Source organism: Cavia porcellus, unplaced genomic scaffold, assembly GCF_034190915.1.
Source record: "Cavia porcellus strain 051 isolate PalLab524CR breed Dunkin Hartley unplaced genomic scaffold, mCavPor4.1 scaffold_27, whole genome shotgun sequence".
NCBI lineage: Eukaryota > Metazoa > Chordata > Mammalia > Rodentia > Caviidae > Cavia > Cavia porcellus.
The window spans coordinates 22851019-22877042 of NW_026947510.1; the positions used below are offsets into that span (position 1 = coordinate 22851019).

Sequence of the window (26024 nt, forward strand, 5' to 3'; positions counted from 1 at the left end):
ATCTTTAATGTTTGCATTATATTTTAATTATTATTTTACAGGTCTGTTTGCTTAGCTAGATTGTGAGTTTCTTAAGGGAACTTGTGATCTCAGTGTCAAGTATATCACCTGGGACAGAGTGATTCAGATTTATAGGTAGACACCACCCCATTCTGTTAAATTTAGAAAATTTTTTGTAAAGGAAAGCATGCCTGAAGGAATCTTTTTTAAATTTTCACAGATTCATTTATTTTCAAATCCATTTTATTCAAACATAAAAGAAAACAAAAAGAAGAAAAATACTCCAGCAAAAATTTTAAAGTGTATCAATCAGGGAATAACCATGGTACATACATTTCACATTGCCATCCCCAAATCGTTCACCCAGCCTACAAGACATTTGCCTTCAATTGTCTGAACAATACCAGTACAAATCTTTCTCTTCAGTGAACTCAGAGAAATCAGTAGTATATCTTAACTATTGTTTTTAATATACGTATACATATGCATACTCATATACATGTTTTTTCTTTCAGTTTCTCATACTAACGAAACAATACATTGTTTATGCATGTGTCTTATTTACTTCACTAATGAGTATATTCTCAAGATGCATTCATTTATCTATAAAAGTGTCCAGTTTATCCTTCTTTATGGCAGAGTAGTACTCCATTGTATAAAAATACCACATCTTTTTTATTGATTCTTCAAATTGATGGGCATTTAGGTTGTTTCCAAGATCTGGCTATTACAAACTGTGTTGCTATAAGCATAGGTGCACATATATCACTGTGGCATAATGTTCTGAATTCTTTTGGGAAATACCCAGAAGGAGAATAGCTGGGTAGAATGGAACTTCTAATTCTAGTTTTTAAGGAATCCCCCCCACTGATTTCCATAGTGGTTGCACCAGTTTATATTCCCATCAACAGTGGAAGAGGGTTCCTTTTTCTGCACAGCCTCACCAGCATTTGTTATTGGTTGATTTCTTTCCAGGGTAAAGTGGAATCTCAGTGTTGTTTTAAATTACCTCTCTCAAATGACCAGTAATGTTGAACATTTTTTCACATATTTATTTGCTGTTTGTATTTTGAAGGAATCTTTTTAAAAAGCCTGGTCTTAGGATCTTAGAGGCTGAGGGTCATAAGTTTGACCTCAGCCTGAGCAACTTCATAGCTTTGCAAAAACCCTCTTTCACAATTGAAAAATAAAAGATGGGCTGGGGATGTAGCTTAGAGCAAAGGCCCTTGGTTCAATCCCTGGTCCTACAAAGCAGTTATGTTTTTTCCTTTACATTTCTTAAAATTCATAAATGTATTACTTTGCTTTTCTTATGGCCACATATAAACAGTAGGTCCATTTTAAAAACTAAAATATCTCTAGAACTACGTGATCAACAATATTCCACATTAGGTGTCATACTGAAAATACTGAAAGGCATTAATTAGTGTCTCATATTATATTTTAGGCAAAATTACAGTTTCACATAGTTAAAAGGAACTTTGGTAATCAATTTATTGTATCATTTTCATTAATATACTCCAGTAGGAATTGGCACATTTAAGCCAGCACAGCTACTTAAAAAAGAGTTTTTGTTTTATTTTGTCTTTTTAGTTGTGTCTTGCTATGTGGTACTGTTGGGGCTCAATTACAGTGTGAAGGCACACTAATAAAATAGCAAATTTACAGGTATTTCATAAGTTTCTGTTTAACTTTCAGTCACTACTAGTGATTTGGACTTGGTTCCACTAGCCCATTAGCATAATAAACAGTTGTCTTCTAACTCCTCAACACAGTCTTCCATTCTGTTTGAGACTGTATTTCCTATAAGATCTCCTTTCCTCAGTAGCTAGTAATACAGGCATGCTTGTACATACATATGGAGTACTACGTGGTTTTTAGGTATATGCATATATCACGACACACTCCTCAAACTTACTTCTTTATGAGACATTATGCAAACCTATTTTTTCTGGATTTTTGAAATGTGCAATATAATCTTGTTATCTGTAGTCATTCTATTGTTTACTATCACACTAGAACTTCTCATTCCTAACGTTAACTTACAAGAGCACCCATTGATCAAAAGTCCCCCTTGCTCTTTTCTACCATTGTCTGTTCTACTTTCCCGTGGTCTGGTAACCACCCTAACTTTCTTACTTACTTATTTATTTATTGGTACTGTGGATTGAACTCATGACTTTGTGCTTGCCAGGCAGGCCACCCAAACTTCTGAGATCAACTTTTATATGTTCTTCAAAGAATGAGGTTGTGTGGACTTGTCTTTCTGTGCTGGCTTATTTTAATTAACATAATAACCTCCAGTTCTACCCATGCTATCACATATGACAGAATTTGCTTTTTATGGTGATTAACTAGTATTCCATGGTGAGTATGTATTATATCTTATCTATTCGTTAGTTAGGCTGTTTTCATTTCTTGGTTAAAAAAAGAACTGCTTTTTAAATAACTTTACATGAATAATATCAATTTCCTTCATCTTTATGTTATTTTTGAAAGAGTTTTGGCCCAGACAGGACACTGTAGCTGGTAAAGCCTTAGGCAGTACCAAGGAGCTCCTATCTACCCCACCCCTAGGAATTTACCTGTGACTCCCATCTCCTCCCCTAGGAATTTACCTATGGCACCAAACAAAGACCAATGAGCTACCTGTGCATCCTTAATGCCCCCTTAGGTTCAACCCCAAACCGAGGCTACTTATATGCCTCCATTCCACATGTTCCATGGACAGAGATCGCCGACCCCAGGGGGAGATGCCGCGCCCCAGGGGTTCCGGGGTGTCTCTCCCTGCATTCTCAAAATAAAGGTAATTTATATTTCATACTTCTTATCTTTTCAGCCGCCACTGGTCCCCCGCAGTTTTATCATATGGTTCCCTGACCAGGAACGGCAGACGAGAGACTCCTGGGGCTTTCTCAGTTTGAGTCCCCTGATGTTCAAGACTAGGACCAGATTGCATCCTGCATTAATTCCTCACTTCTACACTCAGGAGCTGTAAACTTGTCGCTGCTGATTCGCAAACAATACCGACCCAATTTACCACAGGTGAGCTACCCCTGGAAATTGATGATGGGCCAGGCCCCAGGCGGGTTTCCCCCCTCTTTCTGTGGGTTTGAGTGATACTCTCATGTCCTTAGATAACCCAAGACAGCGTCTTTCTGGGCCAACCTGCGTCCACACTGGGGGACTGTCATGTCCTTTGGGATCAGATAGCCCAAGGCAGAGTCTTCCTGGGCCAGCTTATGTCCACACTGGAAAACTCTCACATCCTTCAGAGCTTTTTAAGTTCTCACAGGCAGAGTTGTTACTAAACCCATGTGAAATCCACTCATATATTAGTGATGGCCAATTATTATGAGTTTTGGAACCATAAAATACTGATCAGTCTAGAGTAAAAAGTGATGACTTTAAACTTAGCAGACCATGGTCCGTTGTCTCATCTGGCTATAACTCTGTGGGCTAGACCCCATACCAGATTTTATATTGGGCACCATTTCCTGTCCCTCCCCCAAAAACCATACCTATTTATAGCTTACCACACGGATGACAAGTTTACAAAACTCTCTATCTTTAAGCCCTTGTTTTGGGAATGTGTGTCCTTTCCCGCTCCTCCAGGATCCCTCCCCCTCCCCACACTTAAAGAGATAATAGCATCTTTCCTTGCAGCCTTTCAGTGCTTTTTCAGTGTCTCCTTTCCTCCCTGCTTCCCCTCCCTGCCCCTCCCTGCCGTGCGTGTGGACCCATTCCCTGCTGAGATACAAAAATGAGCCCAAACAGTGTTGAGAGATATTGAGAGAGTGTTGCTTTAACCTCTCATGCGCGATCCAGCCCAGACAGTGTTGGGAGATACTGCTGCTTTAGGCTTTCATACTGCGCCCCAACTCTGCGTGGTATCTCAGTTCTCATGCGGCAGACCCGTGTGAGGTTCGACTTTAATTAGTGCCACACCCTAATCTGCGTGTCCCTTGAGCGGTTCCTCCACATAGCAGCCCAGCCTCCAGGAGCAACCCCAGCTTCACCAGCGTCCCAACTCCGCCTCCCAGCTCTGCCCCCTTGTGCGCCATGCGCTGGCACCACTTCCGCCTTGCGCATTTCCGGGGGCAGTCCCAGCCCGCCCGAGAGCTACCTCCGGGCACTTGCCCCACCTTCACTCTGTATGTCCCGCCCCCATGCTGGGTGTGCTCTGTGTGTGCCCCAGACCAGTCCCGGCCCCCAAGCTCAAGCAAGGCTCTGTCTGCTCCGCAACAGATAACTCATTATATTGCTGATCTGATGCTGTTTGTGTTTTCAGACTGTAGTCCAAATCCCAAACAAAAAGGCAAAACTTTACCTTCAAACCTCATAGAGATCTTAATATGGCTTTTCATATTTCAACAACAGAGATGACACTTGTCACACTTGGAGTTCTGAGACAAGTAAACCAACACAACATGGAGCTGCCTGCCTGTGCCCCCCCCCATGGACCATGCCTCAAATGCAGCAGAAGACATTGGGCAAGAGAGTGCCCCATCCTGGCGTTCCTTTGGGAACCTTACCCCAGGGCTACTGGACTGTCCTAGCCACCAGAGAGTGGGTAAGCCATCCTAACTTCTAACCCTCAAAGGAAATGCCAACACTGCCAGATTCATTGCCGACAGATCTGCTTAAACTTGCTGCTAAAGACTGATGGGTCTCAGGGCCAACAACAGCCCCCTTTATGGATGTCCGTCTCAGAGTCCAAGTCCCACTAACAGTCTCAGGTAAGACATTCTCTATACTTGTGGACATAGAGGCCATATATACCAAGTATATATACATATATACTCAGAGTATATATACATATATACAGATATATATATATATATATATACATAAATATATATATCCTGAGTTTTCAGGCTGCTATATTAAATCCTCAAACTCTAGGGGGTAATAAAGGTCAACCTATGCCATTTATAAACAGGCCTATTTCGTGCAGGTCCCAGACTGCTTCCCAGTCCACCCAGTGGTGCCAAATCTTCCCTCCACCCCTCACTCTTCAGTCCTAAATCTTAAAAATGCTTTCTATTCCCTTGTGTTTATACAGACTGACTTAGACACACTGAGGCTTCAACAGCTTACACCTGTTATTACTACTAAAACTGTCCTCAGTGATATAAGACCACCTCCTTCCTTTCTTATTCACCAATTTCTCAGGCAACCCTGGTCTACATTGACAGATAAATTTTGTCTTCTCACTTTTGTTTATACTTTTTCAGGATATACAGAAGCCTTTCACACAACCAGGGAGACTGCTAAAGTTCTGTTACAGCAAATCATTTCAAAGACTACAACCAGGTAACAGGGACCCATACCTGATATTCTTGACAACCTCAACAGTGATCAAAGTTGCTAGACTGCCATCCTGGTTTCACATCACTCAGGCTAAGTGGTGCCCTTATAGTCCTAGATCTATCCAATTTGGTTTCTAATTTCTTATTCTTTTTACAGCAGGACTCTTAACAATATTTCCTAAAGACTTCCACGTCATGCATACCAGAGACAAGCCTTTCCCTGTTAACTTTTACCCTTTCATATGGGGCAGTAATCACCTCTCATAACTTCACTCCTCCTAATCCCACGTTTAATTTTTAGAATTCTGTCTTACTGTGGAAATGTTTCTACCTCAACATGGTCCTGATATAATGACATATCTAAATCAAAGGCACCTTTCCTTTTACCTCACCTGGGTCCTTAAATATGACAGTGCCATGCCTCCTCATAACATCTTGTCTCTTTGTTTTTCCAGTCTAACATATGTGCATTCACCAGTGAAGTTGTCCTGGCTAAAACACCTGGCACCAGCTTCTACCTGGGCATCAACCGTCATCCTGTTGACTCCCTAGACCCCAGTACAGCGCCCTCTTCCAGCAGGAAGTAGTTAAAGAGAGAAATCTTCACCCCTTTTCATAATAATAATCATAAGATGGGATATGAAAGAGTATTGGCCAGACAGGACACTGTAGCTGGTAAAGCCTTAGGGGGAACAAAGGAGCTCCTATCTCCCCCACCCCTAGGAATTTACCTATGGCACCAAACAAAGACCAATGGGCTACCTGTGCATCCCTAATGCCCCCTTAGGTTCAACCCCAAACCTAGGCTACTTATATGCCTCCACTCTACGTGTTCCACGGACAGAAATCTTTGACCCTCGGGGGGGGGGGGGGATGCTGCACTCCAGGGGCACGGGGGTGTCTCTCCCTGTATTCTCAAAATAAAGGTCATTTATATTTCAGCCACCACTGGTCCCCCACAGTTCTATCAATTTTTGTAACCAGAATTTAATTATACAACCAAATGCAAATTAAGTAGTGACGGGCAGAAAATGTACATTCATCATTACCTAAAGAGCAACATAACCAGGGGCTGGGGATTTAGCTCAGCGGCATAAGCGCCTGCCTTGCAAGCAGGCAGTCCTGAGTTCGATCCCCGGTACCGATAAAAAAGACAAAAAAAAAAAAAAAAAAAAAAAAAAAGACCAACATAACCAGTAACGTAATTTATTACAGAATTCTTATTGTCATAATGAAATCTTACTTTAGAAATAAACATCCAACATCTGTAAGTATGCAAGACTAAGTAAAATGGTACTGTGAAGCTTGTAATAAAGTGTAATAAAAGATGAGGAAGATATATACCTAGAGCCGAATATTCTTTTATTCCCCACTTTTTATTAGTATATGTTTGCAATTCGTATTAAATATAAAGAGCATTCCAAATCTGGGTAAATTAGGAAATTATGTCTTCCTTTGGTGTGCTGGCCAAAGTCCAAAGTCGAAAGCAGCAGGTTTTGAACTGAGTGTTAGCTCAGCTACTTAAGAAACTGTGAGACCTTAGGCACATTGGCTAATGTGTTTGAGTTTCCTCATTCATAAACACCTCGCAGTGTATTTGTAACACTGTTTTCAAACAGCAGACAATGGGCAGTCTATTATCTGATGGTACTCTTCTCATTCACACAGATGGCCTCGAGGAAGCTCGGGGAAAAGAAACCAGACTCAGTTCCCGCACTCCTGGTCAATGACCCTGGGATGTCTCTAAGGCCTGGAAAGGGCCATAGAGACAGATGCCGCACCTTCACCGGTTGCACCCTAGTGCGACATGACAAGGAAAGGGGACTTCCGGGCCGACCCCGGAAGCCAGAGGAACCGAACAGGTTCACCCCGGCTGGGAGGCGAGGCGGAAGAGCCGCACGAGGACTACGTTTCCCAGAAGCCCGCGGAGCAGGGCGCTTGGTGGGTGCCGCGGACCGTAAGCGACGGGCCTAGTCCCGCAGTACCAAGGTAAATGCTGGTAGCTCGGCTCCAAGGGGAGTGACTCGTGGCCTGCGATAGATTTGCAGTTTTCTTGCCTGACAGCCTGAACTGACAAAATGACTGTTCCGCCGGGCGACTCAGTGTTCCTGGCCCAGGACCTTACCTCCACAACCCGAGCTCCCTCCCTGCACCACCAGGCGTGCTTCCCTAGCGTCGGGGGTCGCAGATGGGGAGGGGGCAGGGCGCCCTTCCATTAGTTCCGGGCCCATCGGTCCCTGTGCATCTGTCCCACGCTCCCTCGGATTCTAGCTGGCCGGCAGCCGGCTGTGCCCCGCTTCCCTGCGCGGAGCGGGGCGGAGGAGGGACGGACGCGGGCCAGCCTCTTGCCTGAAGGCTGCTTTTCCCGGCGTCCGGCCTGAAGCCGCTGAGCACCTCCGCGATACCCCGATCCTGCACTCTCGAGACCCGCGAGGTGATGCCGCTGGAGAGGATGTACAGTCCTGGAGTGGCAGAACCGGAGTTGCCCCGAGCCTCTGTGGCTCTAAAGCCCTTTCCGGGAACCCTGGGTTGTCTTTTCCCCTTCCCACGCACAGAACCCAGCCCTGGTCCCCAGCTCGCTCCCGCCTCGGCGCCCCCCTCCCCCAGCACGCAAACAAGTGTGGGGTCCTCCGCAGACCAATCCGGGTCGCGGCTACTCTTCTAGGCCCCTATGGCTTAGCCCGGGCCGCTCGCGTAACACCCACGGTGGTGGGTGGGGCATGGGGTTGGGGTTCGGCGGCCGCTCCGGTCCGGCTCCAGGCGGGGCTGCGGGTCCCTGTGCCCCGCGGGTTCCACGGGAATGGGGGCGTGGCTGCCGAGCCCTGTCCGCCGCGGGGTATCGCGGTTTAGTCTGCGCGGTAGGCCAAGCGCCCCCTGCCTTTGGCTAGAGATGTTCTTGTGGGTGAGTCGTTAGGTTGATGTCGCGGGGTGAGCTCTGGGCCTAGTCACGCCCTGGGGAGAGGGAGGGAGCCGGGTCACCTCGGTCCAAGTGGCCTGGAGAGGGCGGGCAGAGGGGACCTGACCGGCTGCGCCCGCGGGTCGCCTCCGCCCTTGGGGCGTGCTGATCCTTGGCTGCGCTCGGTGTTCCAGTTTTATGCAGACTCCTGGGGAAGCTGGTTGTGCTGCTGCCCCTGCTGCTGCCGCCGCCGCCTGATCCCAGCCGACAGCTCTTGGGGCCGCGGCCGGCGCTGGCTGCTGGAGATGGCGGACGCGAAGTCCGTGCATGAAACCAGATTCGAGGCGGCTGTCAAAGTGATCCAGAGTTTGCCGAAAAATGGTAAGAAGCCTGGGCCCCCGGATCTCCGCGTCTGTATGACGTGTTTGTCCTACTTTTGAATGTGTTGAAAAACAATGTGACGGAAGGGGAGGTACTGAGTGTGAATTAATTACTAGCCTGTCTTTCAACCCAGAGAAGGACATACCCAAATTTTAAGTGGTTCGCATTGCTTAAAACCGAGTTTCTCACTTAATGACTGTGGATTTGAGTATGTTAAAAAAAAAATTGGAGCTAGGAATGCCTTGTCGCACATACTTAAAGTGTATGATTCAAACCTTTTGAAAACTTTTGATATGAGAGGAGAAAAGAACAGCTATATTCATCTGAGACGATTTTTTATTTTAATAGATACATATTTATTCCTTTTTTGCTGTTCTATTGTTTTATTGTTCTTTTTTATACTCATATGGAACTTGAGTGCAAGTTGAGAGAAAAACCAAGTTTAATGTATTTCTTTGGGTGTTTTGAAGATTTTTTGCATTGGTTTTCAGTAATTGTCTATGATGTGTCTTAAGTATGGTTTTCTGCCTATATATCCTTTTCACAGTTTGCTGAGCTTTTCCCATTTGTAATTTTGTCTTTCATCAATGTTAGAAATTTTTGGCCATTATTTTTTAAATACATGCATACATTTTCTAAATGGAAAAGCTTGGGGAAAGAGACTTATTTCCTGATTCATGACCTTTTACATCACGTGAATTAATCCTTACAATAAACACTCAATCTCTCTCTCTCTCTCTCTCTCTCTCTCTCTCTCTCTCTCTCTATATATATATATATATATATATATATATTTTTTTTTTTTTTTTTGATACTGGGGATTGAACACATGACGTCACGATTGACAGGAGGCACTTATGCCACTGAGCTAAATCCCCAGTCCTAATAAACTATATTTTTAAAGAATACTTTTAAGGGGGCCGGATACAGTTTAGTGGCACAGTGCCTGCCTGCCAAGCGCAAGGTCCTGAGTTCAATTTTTGGTACCAATAGGAAAAAAAAAATGCTTTGAAGCATTATCATACCAGACTTGTAAACCTAACTGGATACAGCGTTGATATATTACTATAGTGTTTAATATTTTGTTCATGGATTTTGTTTTTTAAATTATCATTTGGCTAAATAAAGAATATTCATGACCATTCACCCAATAAAAATTCTCTAAGTGCAGATTCAGAAAGTTTTGAAAGCAGCAGTACAGCTGTGCTTAACATGCAGGTAACCTTGAGTTCAGTCCCCAGCAACCTCCCACCTAGTTTTGAAAGGAACACTGTAATAGTGTTCTTTCTGTAATTCCAAACATCCATTGTAGGCAAATAAGAATAAACAAAGGTATGACTCTAAGAGTTTTGTGTAATACATTCATTTTTGAAAACGGCATTTTTATAATTTTTTTTGAAAAAGCTACATTTGATGTAACCTATCTCTTATAGCATTATATTCTATTTAGTAAGAACACCATATAACTTTAAGAAGGTATTGCAAAATTGTGATAATCTGTCAAGTGGCACTTTTGAGCGTGCTGCCATAGCTCAGTGTAGAATTTGCGCTTAACTTGCAGGGGACCCTGGGTCTGATTCCCAGAATAAAAAAAGAGCAGCCTATACTTTTACCCTCTGAAATTAAATTGATACTTATGTGGCCACAATTTTGTTATAATGAATTACTGAATGTTTTATACTTCTATTTTAAAGTTTCTATTTTGAACTATCTCTTGAAGAACAAGATAGTGTTTCTGGTTTTTATTACTTAATCTTTAAGACCTAAAGTAACAATGAATCCTAGGCCATCTGTACTTGACATGACTTTGATTTTTAGAAATGTAAATTCTTAAATTTTTTAAATGCATATTAAAAACATGGGTATGCTCGGGATTTAGCTCAGAGGCATAAGCAACTGCCTGGCAAGCAGGAGGTCCTGAGTTTGATCCTGTATACCAAAAAAAAAAAAAAAAACAAAAAAACAAAAACCAAAAAAACAAAAACCTCAAAAAGAAATGGTTACTTTGAAGACAGAAATCATACTTTAATATCTTACAGAAGACCTACAGTAAAAATTCTATGGTTTTTTTTTTGTATGTATTATGTATTGCACTGAATTTAAAACTGACTTGGTTGGCTTACTTGAAGGTACTATAAAATGTGATTCTAGAATTTTAAAATTTAGATATGTTATTAGCAATAATTACTTTGGTTTCTCCACTTTTTATATGGTATAAAGGACAGTTACATCATTGAAACTGTGATATCTGATACTTCTAAGTATGCATATATTATACAGAGAATTGCTGTTGTGATTTTTAAATTAATTATGCACTGTTGGCCAAACTTGAAACACCAAAGCCAAGGATTTAGCTCAGCGGCATAAGCGCCTGCCTGGCAAGCACTAGGTTGCAGGTTCAATTCCTGCCCCCCAAAAACCCAAACAAACCACTTGAAATACCAGCTCTCAGCTTGTCTCTTGTAATTTATGCAGCTTTTGTAAATTGTAAATGCAGTCATTTATGATTACCATTTTATCATTTTATGCTATGCAGTTTTAAAAATAACTTGTTGGGGCTGGGGATTTACCTCACCGGCATAAGCACCTGTCTTGCAAGCAGGCAGTCGTGAGTTCGATCCCCAGTATTGATAAAAAGGAAAAAGACAAAATAACAACAACAACAACAACAACAAAAAACCCCAGTTGTTTAGATGGCCCATTTTAAATTTTGATGTATATCCTCTTTACATATGTAAAACTTACAAAAATAAATCATCATATATACTATTTTTTTTTGTTTTTGAGACACAGTCTCACAGGTAGTGCAGGCTGACCTTGAACTTGCTTCTGTAACCCAGGCTGGCCTCAAATTTATGGAGATTTTTCTACCTTTGCCTCCCAAGTACTGGGATTACAAGCATATCCTACCACACCTGGCTGATTTTTTTTTTTTGTACTGAGAATTGAACATAGGTATTTTGTACTAAGTTATATCCCAGGCTCTTTTAAAAACTTGCTCTTTTTTTGAGACAGGGAACTTGCTAAGTCAGTAGGTTGTCTAAGCTGGGCTCAATTTGAGACCTTCCTGCCTCAAGCTTCTTGGAGGCTAGGATTACAAGTGTGTGCCACCTGTGTGTGTTCTTTTTCAACTGCTTTTTCTTCCTTATAGCAGATCATGGAATGTCTCATTATTATTTGTATTTTTCTACAGTACAATATAGAGCCATATTTATAAATGAATCTATTGTGTGTGTATGCCATATTTAATCATTTATGATAACATTTCAGGTTCATTTTTATTAAAAATATTGCAACTTATAGTGCGTGCTAATGCAATTTGACTATTTTAAACCTTGACAAGCTTATCCCTATGCTAGAAAATATATGAAGATTTATCTTCTAAGAAATTGGTGAGTTCAAACTGAAAGAAGTAGAAATTGAGAACTCTACTTTATGTTAAACTGATTCTTTTTCTACCAAAGTGTGTACTAGTTGACTTTAGAAAAGTTCTTTTATCCAGTGGGAAATTGAAATTTGTCTAGGAGTTGGGTTTTTACTGTAGCAATTTTATTCGCCAGAGATATGCTAGTCAGTTTTGATTGTCACCGTTTTACTTAGGGTAATACTATTCTGTGTTACAATGTATTTATTTTTATGTTTGGTGGTTATTTTTACTATACCTGTAGCATTTTTTTTTTTTTGTCTTTTTCTTTTTTATCAGTACCAGGAATCGAACTCACGACCACACACTTGCAAGTCAGGCCCTTATGCTGCTGAGCTAAATCTCCAGCCCCATGTGCATGTTTTTTAATGAACTGTTTTTGGCATTGTTATAAAAGTTTAAATTTTCAGAGTTTTTTTGAAAGCAGAGGAACAAAGCAATTAATATAGCTACCATAACTTTTGTTTCTAATATAGAAGTAAATTACCTGAACCATTAATAAAATATACAATTACTACTAGCACTTTATAGGTAAGCTAATATATAACCTTAAGTTACAGGTTGTATTCCTTAAGTGTGTTGAATTTGATGGATGTTTCCAATAGGTTCATTCCAGCCAACGCATGAAATGATGCTCAAGTTCTATAGTTTCTATAAACAGGCAACTGAAGGACCCTGTAAACTTTCAAGGCCGGGATTCTGGGATCCTATTGGAAGATACAAATGGTAATTTTATTATAGAGCTAAGAAAGAATTTTATTGACTTAATTATCATATAGCTATTACTTACGTGTTACATATTATTTTGTACATAAAGTGTCCCAGGTACTGGATATGGTTTCTATCCTTCAGGTACCCTTAATACAGTTTTATACAATAGGAAAATCTTGTGTGTGTGTGTGTGTGTGTTGGTCTTTTTTGAGACAGAGTCCTGCTGTGCTGTTCAGGCTGGCCTAGAGCTCACTTTGTAGCCCAGGCTGATCTAGAATTTGTGACAATATTCCTATCTCAGCCTCCCCAGTGCTGGGATTATAGGAGTACACCACCATGCCTGGCTGTGTGTGTGTTTTTGAGAAGGTCTCAGTATGCAGTTCAAGCTGGCTTTGAGCTCACTTTGTAGCCTAGGCTGATGTTGAATTTGCAGTGATCCTCCTGCCTTACCCTCCTGAGTGCTAGAAAATCTTGTGGAACACGATAAAACCAACAAGGGTAGTACATGAAACATACAAAAGCACTTTCCTTTTATAGAGTCTTTCCTTTTTTGGTAACAGGGTTTGAATTCATGACCTCGCACTTGCAAGGCAGGCACTTGTGCCACTGAGCTAAACCTCCAGCCCCTAGAGTCCGTCTGTCTTTCTTTTTTCTTCCTGTCTTCCTTCCTTCCTTTCGGTGGTTTTGCTTTGTTTTGTTTTTTGTTTTTTTGAGACAAGGTCTCACTGTGTAGTTCAGACCAGCCCTGAACTCACTGTGTAGACTTGGCTGGCCTTTTAACTTGCAGCGATCCTCTTGCCTTAGCCTCTCTGCTGGGATTACAGACGTGCACCACCACTTCTGTCTTCCTTTTTTTAATGCCTAGGGAGACTGACAAACTAAGAAAAAGAGCAAACAAACTCTCCTACCTCTTTTAGCTGCCAAGGAAAATAGGACTTTTGCTTGTCAAGTGATGTTACATGTTTTGGGCCTTTAAGATAATGTGTAACTAGGAGTGTGACTCAAGTACTGCCACATCAACTTTTTCATCTGTGCTGTCTTTTCTAATCTACTGTACTTGAAGTAATTTGATTTTCAATGTACTTACAGAATAATCATAAACTACCAAGATGTTCTGTCATTTTCCCAATTGACTAACATTTTATATTCTTAAAATATTATTGCACACTTTTCAAATGTCTGACAAAAGTCCATTTAGATTATGCTTTTCAACAAGGTGTGATAGTTGATGAAATGTATTTTAAGAGCCTCTGAATGCTAAGTTTTCTTCAAGGTGATACATTTATTAGAGAAATTCTTTGGAACTATACATAGCTTTTCATAGAACTTCTTCTAAATTAACAATCATATTGCATCAGCTATTTATTCGACACAGTTGAAAGTCAGGTATCTTTTTGTCATTATGTGTATATTTTCATTTCCAGGGATGCTTGGAGTTCATTGGGTGATATGACTAAAGAAGAAGCCATGATTGCATATGTGGAAGAAATGAAAAAGGTTAGGAAAATAATTCATAACAAGGCAACAAAAATATTCAAAACAGTGCCAGTTAACTTATATCAGACAAATTAGTTGCTTGCTTTTAAGAAACAGGGAAGTTGTAATATGTTACTATAGAATCTAGATTATTAAATTTGTTAGAACTTTATTAAAGTGTATCTTGAGATGACTTTTTTCATTAAGATATATCACATTGTGTATATTAGTGAGCCTTTGTGAACAAACACTTGAGGAAAACAACATAGAGGAGGAAAGATTTTGGCTCATGGTTTTAGAGTCTATGACTGGCTAACTTCCAGTCAGAAAAATCATGGTGGAAGGGAGTGGCAGAGAGCGGTGCTATTCCCCTTATGGTAGCCAGAAGCAAGAAAAAGCCATGAAAGCCATGAAAGAAAAAACCAGAGAGTAAGATGGCAGGAATAAGATAATATATTCTCAAAGATCATACCTTCATGACCCACTACCTTCAAGTACGACCTCCATCCTAAGTTTCTATAGTGGCTTAATCCTCATCTTTGAACACATAAGACTTTGGGGCAACACTTATGATCTAAACCATAGCAGTGGTTATATGATATTTTAAAGCACACCCACCCCATGTCCTCTAATGTTCCCTATCATTCTCTGGTTGACTACAGGAGGAAAGGAAGTATGAAAATAGAAATCTTGGGTCAGGAATATAGCTCAGTGGCACAAGCGCCTGCATGGAAAGTGTGAGGTTGTGAGTTCAATCTCCAGTACCAAAAAGAAGTACCAGCATTGTCTTGAAAACATTTCTGCTTTGGAACATTTTATTAAGAGAAATAGTTAGCAAGATTTCCCAACAAGATTGTTTTACAAGTGTAGTCTCCTAAACTAAGATATATATCATTAAGCATGTAGTAAAGCATGTAATAACAAACATTTGTTATAAATGCATACATCTTTTAGAAGCAAAATAAGATAAGGATACTTTTAGGTTCTCTGCTAGGCACTGACAAGGGATAGCCCTTATTATGTGGCCCTTAAAGTTAAGACATTGTTTTAAGGAACATAGTTATGAACAAATACGGATTTTAAAGATGATCATAAAGACTTTATGAAAGACCATTTTTATGGTTGACAGATGTCGTAAGTTGTGAAATCTAATTCTTAAATAAATTTTAAATAAATTATCTTTGAACATAAAGAAAATCTGTACAAAAGCAGTAGTTTTTTTTTAATTGCCAGATGGCTTGACAGTATTAGCTTCTTTTTTTTTTTGTCTTTTCGTTTTTATCGGTACCAGGGATCGAACTCACGACTGCCTGCTTGCAAGGCAGGTGCTTACGCCACTGAGCTAAATCCCCAGCCCCTAGTATTAGCTTCTTTAATAATTCTGCTTGGTAGATTGAGAACAGCATTTTGTGTTATTTTCTTTTTTAATCTCTTGTATGCTGCTCGATGTTGTGCCCTTTGTTATGTTTTCACAATTTTACTTTGTGGACTTTATAACAGAGGGCAACATTTCTCTGGCTGTTAACCATTATCAAGTAACATGATAACAAAGGAGCCTTTCAAAAACAGAGACATTCCAAAGCCTTTTTGACTTCATAACTATTTGGTTTTTCTGGTTTTGTTTTTTGTTTTGTTTTTCAGAGACAGGGTCTCACTATGCAGTTCAGGCTGGCCTTGAACTCATGGTGAGCCTCCTGCCTCAGCCTCTTTAGTGCTGGGATTACAGCCGTGGGCCACCATGCCAGGTTGGTTTTCTTTACCTTAATATCATTGTAAACTTTTAGGATACTTGTAGGTTCTCTGCTAAGCACTGAGGAGGGACAGCCCTTGTTAAGCGGCCTTTGTGTATTATAAAGTTGAGTTATATAAATTACACTTTTTTCTTAAACTCACTAATTTTTGCATCCAGTTTTATTAAGGAGGTAGTTTAAAGTGAGGAGATGAAACAATGTGTATTTTGCTTGATTTCCTATAGAAAGATTAAAACTAGCTGGGCATGGTGTCATACTCCCATAATCCCAGCACTCAGGAGGCTGGGGCAGGAGGATCACTGTGAGTCGAAGACCAGCCTTGGTTTCATACTGAGTTTAGGTCATCCTGCACTACAGAGCCAGACCTGTCTCACAAAACCAAAACAAAGAGGCTGAGGATACAGCTTAGACGCACAGTGCCTGCCTGGCAAGCATGAGGCCGTGAGTTTGAACCCTGGTTCCAAAAAAGCCAAAAAAAAAAAACAAAAAATAAAAGCAGATTTAAACTATACTGCTGCCTCATAGCATCTTAAAATACTTACACTGCCTATCAATTCTTTTCTGAATAAAATGTACTGTTTTGATTTAGGCTTTTAAAATTTTGTTTTATATTATGAATATAACAATAAAATAAAATGTATTAGAACGTCTTTAGATTGAAACTGTGGTTACTCTTGAATTAGTTTCAGATTTTAGGTTTAGAGCTATCAATAGATAAAATTGCATGTTTTAAAGTAATCTAGAACTGAACAGTATCCTCAAAATTTTATTAAATTTGAGATTTTTTCCTATTTGTGATATTTTACTAACCTAAGCCATCATAGTGTTATGCTCTTAAATATGGCTGAAAATTCACTGTGCTGTTGCCCTTTAGAATTACTCTGGATATAAATCTTGAAAGATTTATATGAATATTTTTGCATTCAAGGTTTCATAAACTTAGTTTGCTTTAGTTTTTTTTTTTTTTTTTTTTTTTTTTTTGTGGTACTGGGGATTGAACTCACGATCTTGAGCTTGCTAGGCAGGCACTTATGCCACTGAGCTAAATCCCCAGCCCTTGTTTCATTTTTTTTTTTTCCTTTTTCTTTTTTGTTGGTACTGGGGATCAAACTCACGACTGCCTGCTTGCAAGACAGGTGCTTATGCCGCTGAGCTAAATCCCCAGCCCCTGCTTGTTTTGTTTTTTTTGAACCAAGGATTGAACTCATGACCTCGCAGTTGCCAGGCAGGCGCTTATGCCACTGGGCTAAATTTTCAGCTCAGTTTGCTTTAGTTTTTATAATGGATAATGTTTGGTAGAAAATTACTTTTCATAATTTATGAATTGTTCACTAAAGTACTGCTAGAAAAGTTACTGGAAAGGAAAATTTTCTTAGCTTCCAGAAAATCGAGGTAATTAGATTTTGAAGGAAAATCTGTGTTTCTTCAAATAAAGATTTTTTTTTTGGTATCAGAGATCAAACTCACGACCTTGCTTGCCAGGCAGGTGCTTATACTGCTGAGCTAAGTCCCCTCAAATAAAGTTTGTTTGGATTCATAATCATAGTGGAGTGTAAATCTTAATGTTTTATATAAACCTTGCACATTATCTTGTGGCGATTTCTGGAGTATCGAGCCGACACTTGACTAACACACGTGCGTGTATCTCTGGAATTTAGGGATTGTGTACTGTGCTCAGCATGCTGCACGTGGAAGCACCAACACAGATGGCCCAGGATGGCCCAGACTGATTGTGTCAGGATTTCTGAAAGGGCGGGATACTGACTGTAATAGGGGCTCATGAAGGACAGAACTGAAAGTGAGAGCGAGCCTGGGCCAGCACGTTGTGTTTCTCTGAGTGCCAAAGGCTGACTTGTGTTTTGAGGGTTGACTCTTTACAGCCATTTGTAGGAGGTTGAGGGAGAAGTCAGGAGCCAGCTTCTAGAGTAGAATAGTGAGCACAGTATACTCAGGATTAATGCTTGGATATTCCTTAAAAGGTCAGAAACACCTTGGACCTTGAATTAGTGATTGCTAAGATTATTGAACGAACAGTAGAACACTGGAAGTTGGATGGCTTTAGAAGCTGTGTTCTTCTTAGACAAACCCCACAAACCTGAAGCACTTAGTCTTTGCTTTAATAAGACACATGTACAGTTCCAGTATATTCTTATTATTTCAAAACGATGTCTCAAGGAAAGCATTGAATAAATACAGAAAATTACTGTGCTTTGAATACAGTTCTAGAGTCTATGTATTGGTAAATAATTGGGTTAAAACATTCTTCATTTGAATGAGTTATGATGTGTTGAATTAATTTAATTGCCTTAAAATTTTAAACTGGGTGTTTTGGCATAGACCTGAAATCCCAGTTACTCTGGGAACTGATACAGGAGGGTCACAAGTTCAAGGCCAGCTTGGACAACTTTGCAAGACTCTTAAAAAAAAGGGGGTATTGATGTAATTTAGTGATTCGCCATCCTGAACTCTCAGTACCATCAAAACAATGTTTTTTCAAAAATAAAACCTGAGAAGGTATGAGGAGGGTTGGGAAGGGGTTGTAGCTCAGTGGTAGAGTGCTTGCTTGGCATGTTTGAGGCCCTGGGTTCAGTTCACAGTCCTACCCAAAAGAAAAAAAAAATCTCCGAGGATAAGCAGAAATTACTAGACTAAGATTTGCCTGTTCTGTGTGTTGTCTGTGTGTTTCTATCGTTTGTATGCCTATGCATATGTGTGTCATATCTTATATTAAAGCATTGCTGTCAATGGGAGAAATTTTGAAGTGACTAAAATCATTGTTTTTGTAATTGCTGATTTTTGAAGCTTCTTCTGCACACAGAATTTCTAAAGTTTTTTGTGTCTTGTGATGGCTGTTTGTTTTCTTTCTGTATCACTTCCTAAAATTAAATTGTGGTTTATTCTGTGATTAGTTCAGGTATGTACTTCACTTATTATGTTCTGCCAATTCATAGTTCATTCTTTTACCTTACGATGCATGAGAATCCAAAAGACTGATTTGACCAGCTCTTGTCAGGAAAAATATGAGAGAGTGTTTTTTTTTTTTTTTTTTTTGAGGAGGGGTTGGTTTTAAATGGAAGATAACTAAAATACAGGAGGCCCAAAGGAGGTATTAAATGGGGTTCAGGATGGGATATGTGGTTGCTTAATCTGATTGTACTAAGTTGGTCTTCATATTGGGGTAGTCCAAGGGTAATGTAAACAGAGCTGACTTAAGTTTGAATTATATCTCTGCCATTTTTTAGCCATGACTTTGGTTATATAAAGATAAATATTAGCCCATGGTTTCAGTTTTTGTCTTGACTCCCAGAATTACAACTAGAATCCAAATATATTGTTAATTAAATATGTGTAGTATAAAGTTATAAGATTGCCTCTTTATGATCCCAGCCTTCTTTTTTTCTTTTAAAGAGGGTAAAATTAAACACAACAAAAAAGAACAAAACAGATCATAAGAAAACAATTTAAGAAACACAGATTTCAAAGCAAGACCACTGGAGATCTTCACTTCTATCATACTGTCTTGTTTTCTTCCAAATAGTTGTCCATATCTTCACACACAGTGAATTCATACTGAACAAAATAATACTAAATTGATCAGAACAGAATGATGAAGGCATATTAGGTCTTCAAGACCAGACAATAGGGAAGTCAACAATGGCTGCCATAGTGTCTCTCATTCTCTTATAAATAGCTGTCCATGTCTTTACATATGTTGAAATTAAACAAAAGAAAACATTAATATCACTCTGGACAGAGAATAATAGTATTGCTAGATTTTATATAATGACGCCACGAAATTAGCACTGAGTGTCTTAGTGTCTCTTTTTCTTTAGAGTATCTGTTCATTACATCGTGCATTATATAATCTCTTTTCGTAAACAGTTTAGAAGTTCTACACATGCGTGAATCTCTACATGTATACCTATTCTTTCTGTATTAGAGGGAAAAATAAATCAAAACAAGACAACAAAACAAATTCCTAGAAAAACATGAAATGAAAAAGACGTACAAAACCACAATACTAGGTGATCTACAGTAGTTACTATGCAGTTATTTTCAATAGACTTGTCTGTATGATCAGGCATAATATAATTGAACATAGCACTATAAAGCAATATTAATAAAAACAAAACATTGGAGACATTATAGGACTTCAAAACCAATAATAATCAAACCGGAATGGGTATCCTATTGCATCTTGTCATCTTCAGAGTAGTTGCTTCTGCTCTTAGACTTGATACTATCAAGCATACCAAATTTGAATAAAATCAGTCAAGACAAAACAGATCTAACAAACCAGATTCAAACAAGATTAGGCATAGTAAGACAGTATGAGTAATACAGGGCTTCAGATTAAGTTAATAGGAAATTAAGAATAGTTACCATAGCACATCTTGCTATTTTGGGGATAGCTGTCTGTGCCTTCAAATCTAGTATGAGTAGACAGACTGGAACAGAATAAAATCAAACTAAATAGAGTGATAAGACTAATGTGGCTTTTAAATCCTAATATACTATTAACAATGTCCTCTGTCTTCCTTTTTTAGACAATTCCTCCCCTTTCCCTTTCTCAGTGTGCTTTGTACATTTTGGGTCTCGCTAACTCCTTTAGTTTTCAGATTAGCGGGGTAATCCGCTATCTGTATAAGTGGTGCTGAACCTTTTTACCCCTGAGTTTGATCTTGAGCTGTATTCTTTTACCTACTAAAGCCTCAAGGTTTTCCTTCCTTATAGTTGAGTAGTTCTCCACTGCACAAAAGTGTCATGACTTTCCAATCTATCTGCAGCTGCTGGGTGAGCTATCCCTATTTCTTTCTGGTTCCCTGTCACATAGAGCATTGTTTTCTCATTTTTGACTTTTGGTTCATTAAAGCTCTTTCAGGTGGATTATATTTCCTATTCAGAGCATCTCGATGGATCCTTCTTCTGATCTACTCTGCTGGGTTCTTTTTGTTAGTGTATCAAGGCCATCTGTGTTAAGAGATTATAGCCAGTCTTCTCTGCCTCATCTCTGCTATGCTATTTTTCTGCGGTTGGTTGTCTGCTTTTCTCATTTTACTGCCTGCCCCATTCATTGAGGCCTCTCTGCTACTGTTGCTGGAATCATGGTGATTTTTTTTCTCTCTTTCTAGCATAGTCTTCATTATTTTTTGTAGGGTTGGATTGGTGGTCATGAAGTCCCATAGTTCCTCTTTGTTATGGAAACATCTTGTTTCTCCATTAATTTTGAGAGACAGTTTTGCAGGACATGTCAATCTGATTTGCAAGTTTTCTTTCAGGGCTTGGAATACTTAGCTCCAAGCTCTTCTTAATTTGATAGTTTGTGTCAAGAAATCTGTCCTGATTTTGATGGGTTTTCCTTTATGGGTGATCTGTTTCTTTTCTCTGATCGCTTTTAATATTCTGTTCTTGTGATGAATTTCTGGGATCTTATTATTATATGTCTGGGTGTAGATCTGTTTTGGTTGTAGCAGCTGGAGTTCTGCATGCTTCATATATGTGAATATCATTTCCTTTTCCTATGCTTGGGAAGTTTTCCTTAATTATTTCTGTGAATAGCCTTTGCATTTCATTTGTGAGTATTCCTGCTTCTTTACTCACATTTTTTATTCTTAAGTTATATGTCCTCGTGACTTCTAGCCTTTGTATTGTTACTTTCTGGTTCCTTGTTATTTTTAAGAGATCTTTCCGTTCACGATCACATATTGCAAATCTATCTTCAAGTTTTGAAAGTCTGACTTTAGTTCCTGTCAAGGAATTTTGCCAGCTTTCAATGAAGTTTTTAATTTTCTAGTAATCTCTTTGGATCTGTTTCATGTATTCTAGATTTTGTTTATATTCTTCATTAAAGGTTTCTCTCCTTTTTCTGAGTTCTTCCTTCTTCCATCTGTGTCTTCTTGAGAGGTACTTAGCATTTCTTTTATTAATCTTTTTTATCTTGATTCACTGGATTTAGAATTTCAATTTTAAGTTCATCTATGAGGTCACGAAGGTATTTATGTCCGCTGATGCTGTGTCTGATATTGCATGTTTGCTGCCCTTGATCTCTTCTGTATTTACCTCTCCTGGACTTATTTTCCCTGGGTCAGTGGCTGGAGGCTTTTTTTGGTTTCTTGTCATATTTCTGGTTTCTTTCATACAGGTGTATGGTGGAGGTCTCAGGTCCTTTCTATATTGCTTACAGTTTTTCTGAAGCGTGCTGGCTAGGGGATTGCTGCCCTCTCTAGTTTGCTGTTGGTCTGTGAGGTGCATGCAGGGGTGATGTGGGCTGGCCCCTTTTCTCTGAGCCAGTCAACCAGCAAGTGCCTTTACCACGTTAGTCTCTGCTGTGCCGATGTCACAGGTTCGGGACAGTTTTGTCCCTGGCTATTGGGTCCTGACCAGTGGTGTGACACAGCCCAAGCAGAGCCTGCCAGCCTGCTTTGGGCCAGGAGTGGCTGACTGATACCACTGCGGTTTCAAGTTCAGGCCTGTCCTGCCCAACTCCAATAGGTTGTTCAGCCAGTCACCCGCTCCATGAGACCAAATTCCTAGCAATCAACCACGGGTTAGTGCAGCTCTCCACATTGGTTTTGCTCTCTATTGCGCTGTATCCTCCCGCCAAGGGCCTTGGGCTGGCCAACCCTTGCTTTTGGCGCTACCACGACTTCAGAAGGATCGTGAGTTATCTGACTCCAAGATTATGTCCTGCATAGCGTGGGATCAGCTCCAGTGAGAGTGCGTTTGGTTCCAGCCTTTTGTCCGCATTTTTCCTTCCTTCTTTTTTTTTTTATTTCTGTTTTTCCTCAGTTTCTTCCTGGGTTGTGAGAGTTCCCCTCCTTTTGTCTGGTCTTCTCCATGGTGTTAAATTCTAGAGTCTGAGTTGTTTTTCTCAGAGAGGCTCTCTACCCTGCTACCTATCAATCTGCCATCTTCCCAGGGATGACCCATGATCCCAGCCTTCTAATAGATATTTCCTTTAGCAAAAAGAAATTTTGTAAGCTAAACCCTTTTTTCATTCCTGTGTACTATATAAGAGCAGCTGTAAAATTAAAAGTATAATACTCAAACCAGTTGTTAGCATAATCCATTCTGTATAGTCTCTCTCTTGACTTTCCTTCCACAGACATGAGATACTGTGGTGGTGTTGATGGACATAATCTCAGCTGAGAATCATGTCAGAGTTGCTAATTATCATAGATGACTGATGATGTATTCTGTATCTGTTTTAGAAATAAAACATGTTTGAACGAGAACATGAAAGTTTTAAGCTAAGTGGTTCACTTCTCTGATGAAGAAATACAAACAGCAAATAAATATGTGAAAAAATGTTCAATGTCACTGGTCATTCAAGAGATGCAAATTAAAACAATACTGAGATTCTACCTCTCCCCAGAAAGAAAGGATAATTTCAAGAAATCAAGAAATAACAAATGCTGGAGAGGCTGTGGGGGAAAAAAAGAATCTTCCATTGTTGATGGGAGTGCAGACTGGTGCAACCACTGTAGAAATCAATGTGGCCATTCCTCAAAAAAACTAGGACTGTAGGGCTGGAGAATTAGCTCAGCAGTATAAGTGCCTGCTGGCAAGTATGAGGTTATGAGTTCAATTCCTGTTACCAAAAAAGCTAAAAAAACAAAAAACCAATACTAGAACTAGAAATCCCATTTGACCCAGTTATTTCTCTTCTGGGTATTTTCCCAAAAGAATTATATCATAGCAATATATGTGCTCCCTTGTTTGTAGCAGCACAATTTGTAATACCTAGATATTAGAAATAGCCTAAATGTATTTTTATACAAAGGAGTACTATTCAGCTATAAATAATGATAAATGAGGCTTTTTTAGGTAAATAGGTACAATTTGAGACCATATTCATAAGTGAAATAAATAAGGGATATGTGTAAATATCCTGTTGTCTCACTCATGTGAGAAGCTGAAACAACATAGGGAGTGTATGTGTTGTGTGTGTGTGTGTTGTGTTTGTGTATGTATATGAAAAAAACCAAGATAGTTTACTGATTTCTCTGAATTCACTAAAGAGAAAGATTTGTGCTAGTACTGTTTGGAAAATTGAATGCAGATATCTTGTGCTCCAGGTAAATGATTTGGAGATGACAGTGTGTAATGTGTGTACCATTGTTGCCCTGATGTGTTTTGAAATTTAGTTTTAGTTTTTTTATGTTTTGTTTTGTTTTTCTCCTTGAAATAAAATGGACTTAAAAAAATAATATACTAGGTGGTTTACTAAATGCCTTTTATGTGCTGGACACTGCAAAAATGAGAATGGGAAGAACAAAATGAGATAAGCAATCCCCTCCTCTCTTCACTGAGTTTATGTATTCTATAGATGAGAGGCAGTAAATCAAGAGTGAAGTAGGAAGTCCAGGGCTGCTGTGAGTTTTAAAGATTCAAAGTAGCCATTTAAAAACTGTTTAAACTGGGGCTGGGGATTTAGCTCAGTGGCATAAGGGCCTGCCTTGCAAGTGTGCGGTCGTGAGTTCGATCCCTGGTACTGATAAAAAGAAAAAGACAAAAAAAAAAAAAAAAAGCCCAAAAAACTGTTTAAACTGAATTGGGGTGGTGGTACATGTCTGTAGTATCAACACTCAGGAGGCAGAGGCAGGAGAATTGCTGAGTTTGAGGCCATCCTGGGCTCCGAAGTGAGTTCAAGCCAAGCCTGAAATATGCATAGTGAAACCTTGTCTCAAAAAAGACAAAAAAAAGTCTTCAAAATGAAAATATTTCTGGATCTGGAATATACTTGAAACTTTTCTAGGAACATATATATAGTAAATATGTAATTAATGTAAATATTTTATATTAGTAAACTTCAACTGTCAATTATTGATAAATTTGAAGCAGATTTTTGATATAGATCAAATTAATAGTTTGATAGTTTGATTTCACAGTATTTGTTTCTTTTGATTACAGATTATTGAAACTATGCCAATGACTGAGAAAGTTGAAGAATTGCTACATGTTATAGGTCCATTTTATGAAATTGTAGAAGACAAAAGGGGTGGCAGGAGTTCTGATTTAACCTCAGGTTAGACTCTTTCACCTGTTTTTAAATTTAGCTAGTAATTTATTATGCATGCATTAATATTTATGTATCTAATTTTTATTTTTACTTTCACATGCCAGTCCGACTGGAGAAAGTCTCTAAATATATAGAAGGTAGGAATAATGAAATCCATGTAAAACTTTTGTCTGTATGTATATACCAGAAGAATTCTGCACAGGTTTGTGTAATAATAACTTTTCATTCTAAGCATTTTCATTCCAAACAAATACATTGAAGTTCCAAAATACAATAAACCTTTTAAAGTTTTCAACCTTTAACTATTAAGTTACTAAAACATGTCAGGTACTTCACTTAGCTTATACAAAATTATGACTTTTTTATCTTTTTTCCCTAAGATTTAAAAAAAAAAAAATTTAGAGGCAAGATCTTGCTATGTAACCCATGCTACTTTTGAACTCTTTATCTGCTTTTTTTTTTTTTTTTTGGTTCCTGGAATTGAACTCAGGACCTCCTACCTGGCAGGCAGGTGCTGTGCCACCTACCTGCCCTCATTATCCTCTTCTTACCTCAGTGTTTGAAGCACTGGAATTGTACGCAAGCACCACCTCCACACCATAATTTTGTTTCGATGAATTATTTTCTCTTGCATGTTATGTATTAACAGTATCATGGGTTAAATAATTTTCTACCAAATTTGAAAATGAATATTTACAATATGGCTTACTTCTTCCTATAGCAAGGTAAAATAAGGGATCAGTGAATTCATTTAACTTTTTTTTCCATTTTCTTCAGTGAAAAACTTATGCTGTGCATACTGAGTTAAATAAAATGGAAAATTTTATGGTAACAACTAAACATTTGCTCCTTAAATTTTTTTTTTAAGTAATCCCAACACTCATTAGGCTGAAGCAGGAGGATTGCCATAAGTTTGAGGCCAGCCTGCACTAGAAAGTGAGACCTTACCTCCGAAAAAAATTTTTCTTTTTAGAGAATCATTTTTAAGACCACAAGAGTAAATCTAAATGAAAATTGTATATACTATGATTAAAAATTAGCCTGTGATTAA

At 39.1% G+C, this 26024-nt stretch overlaps 1 protein-coding gene across 8 annotated transcripts in view; it reads left to right on the forward strand.

The window, feature by feature from the left end:
- Positions 1 to 6511: 6511 nt before the first annotated feature.
- Acbd5 (acyl-CoA binding domain containing 5) overlaps positions 6512 to 26024 on the forward strand; it is a 70896-nt gene continuing 51383 nt past the window's right edge. The window contains exons 1-6 of one of the 8 annotated variants that reach the window (XM_063238573.1): positions 6512 to 8214; positions 8403 to 8589; positions 12619 to 12739; positions 14149 to 14221; positions 24865 to 24979; positions 25078 to 25110. In XM_063238573.1, the coding sequence (XP_063094643.1) occupies positions 8113 to 8214; positions 8403 to 8589; positions 12619 to 12739; positions 14149 to 14221; positions 24865 to 24979; positions 25078 to 25110 (631 nt within the window). In that variant the 5' untranslated portion in view covers positions 6512 to 8112. Of the gene's footprint in view, positions 8215 to 8401; positions 8590 to 12618; positions 12740 to 14148; positions 14222 to 24864; positions 24980 to 25077; positions 25111 to 26024 lie in introns of those variants that run through there. The other 7 variants (XM_063238570.1, XM_063238575.1, XM_063238574.1 and 4 more) reach the window with 7 other exon arrangements.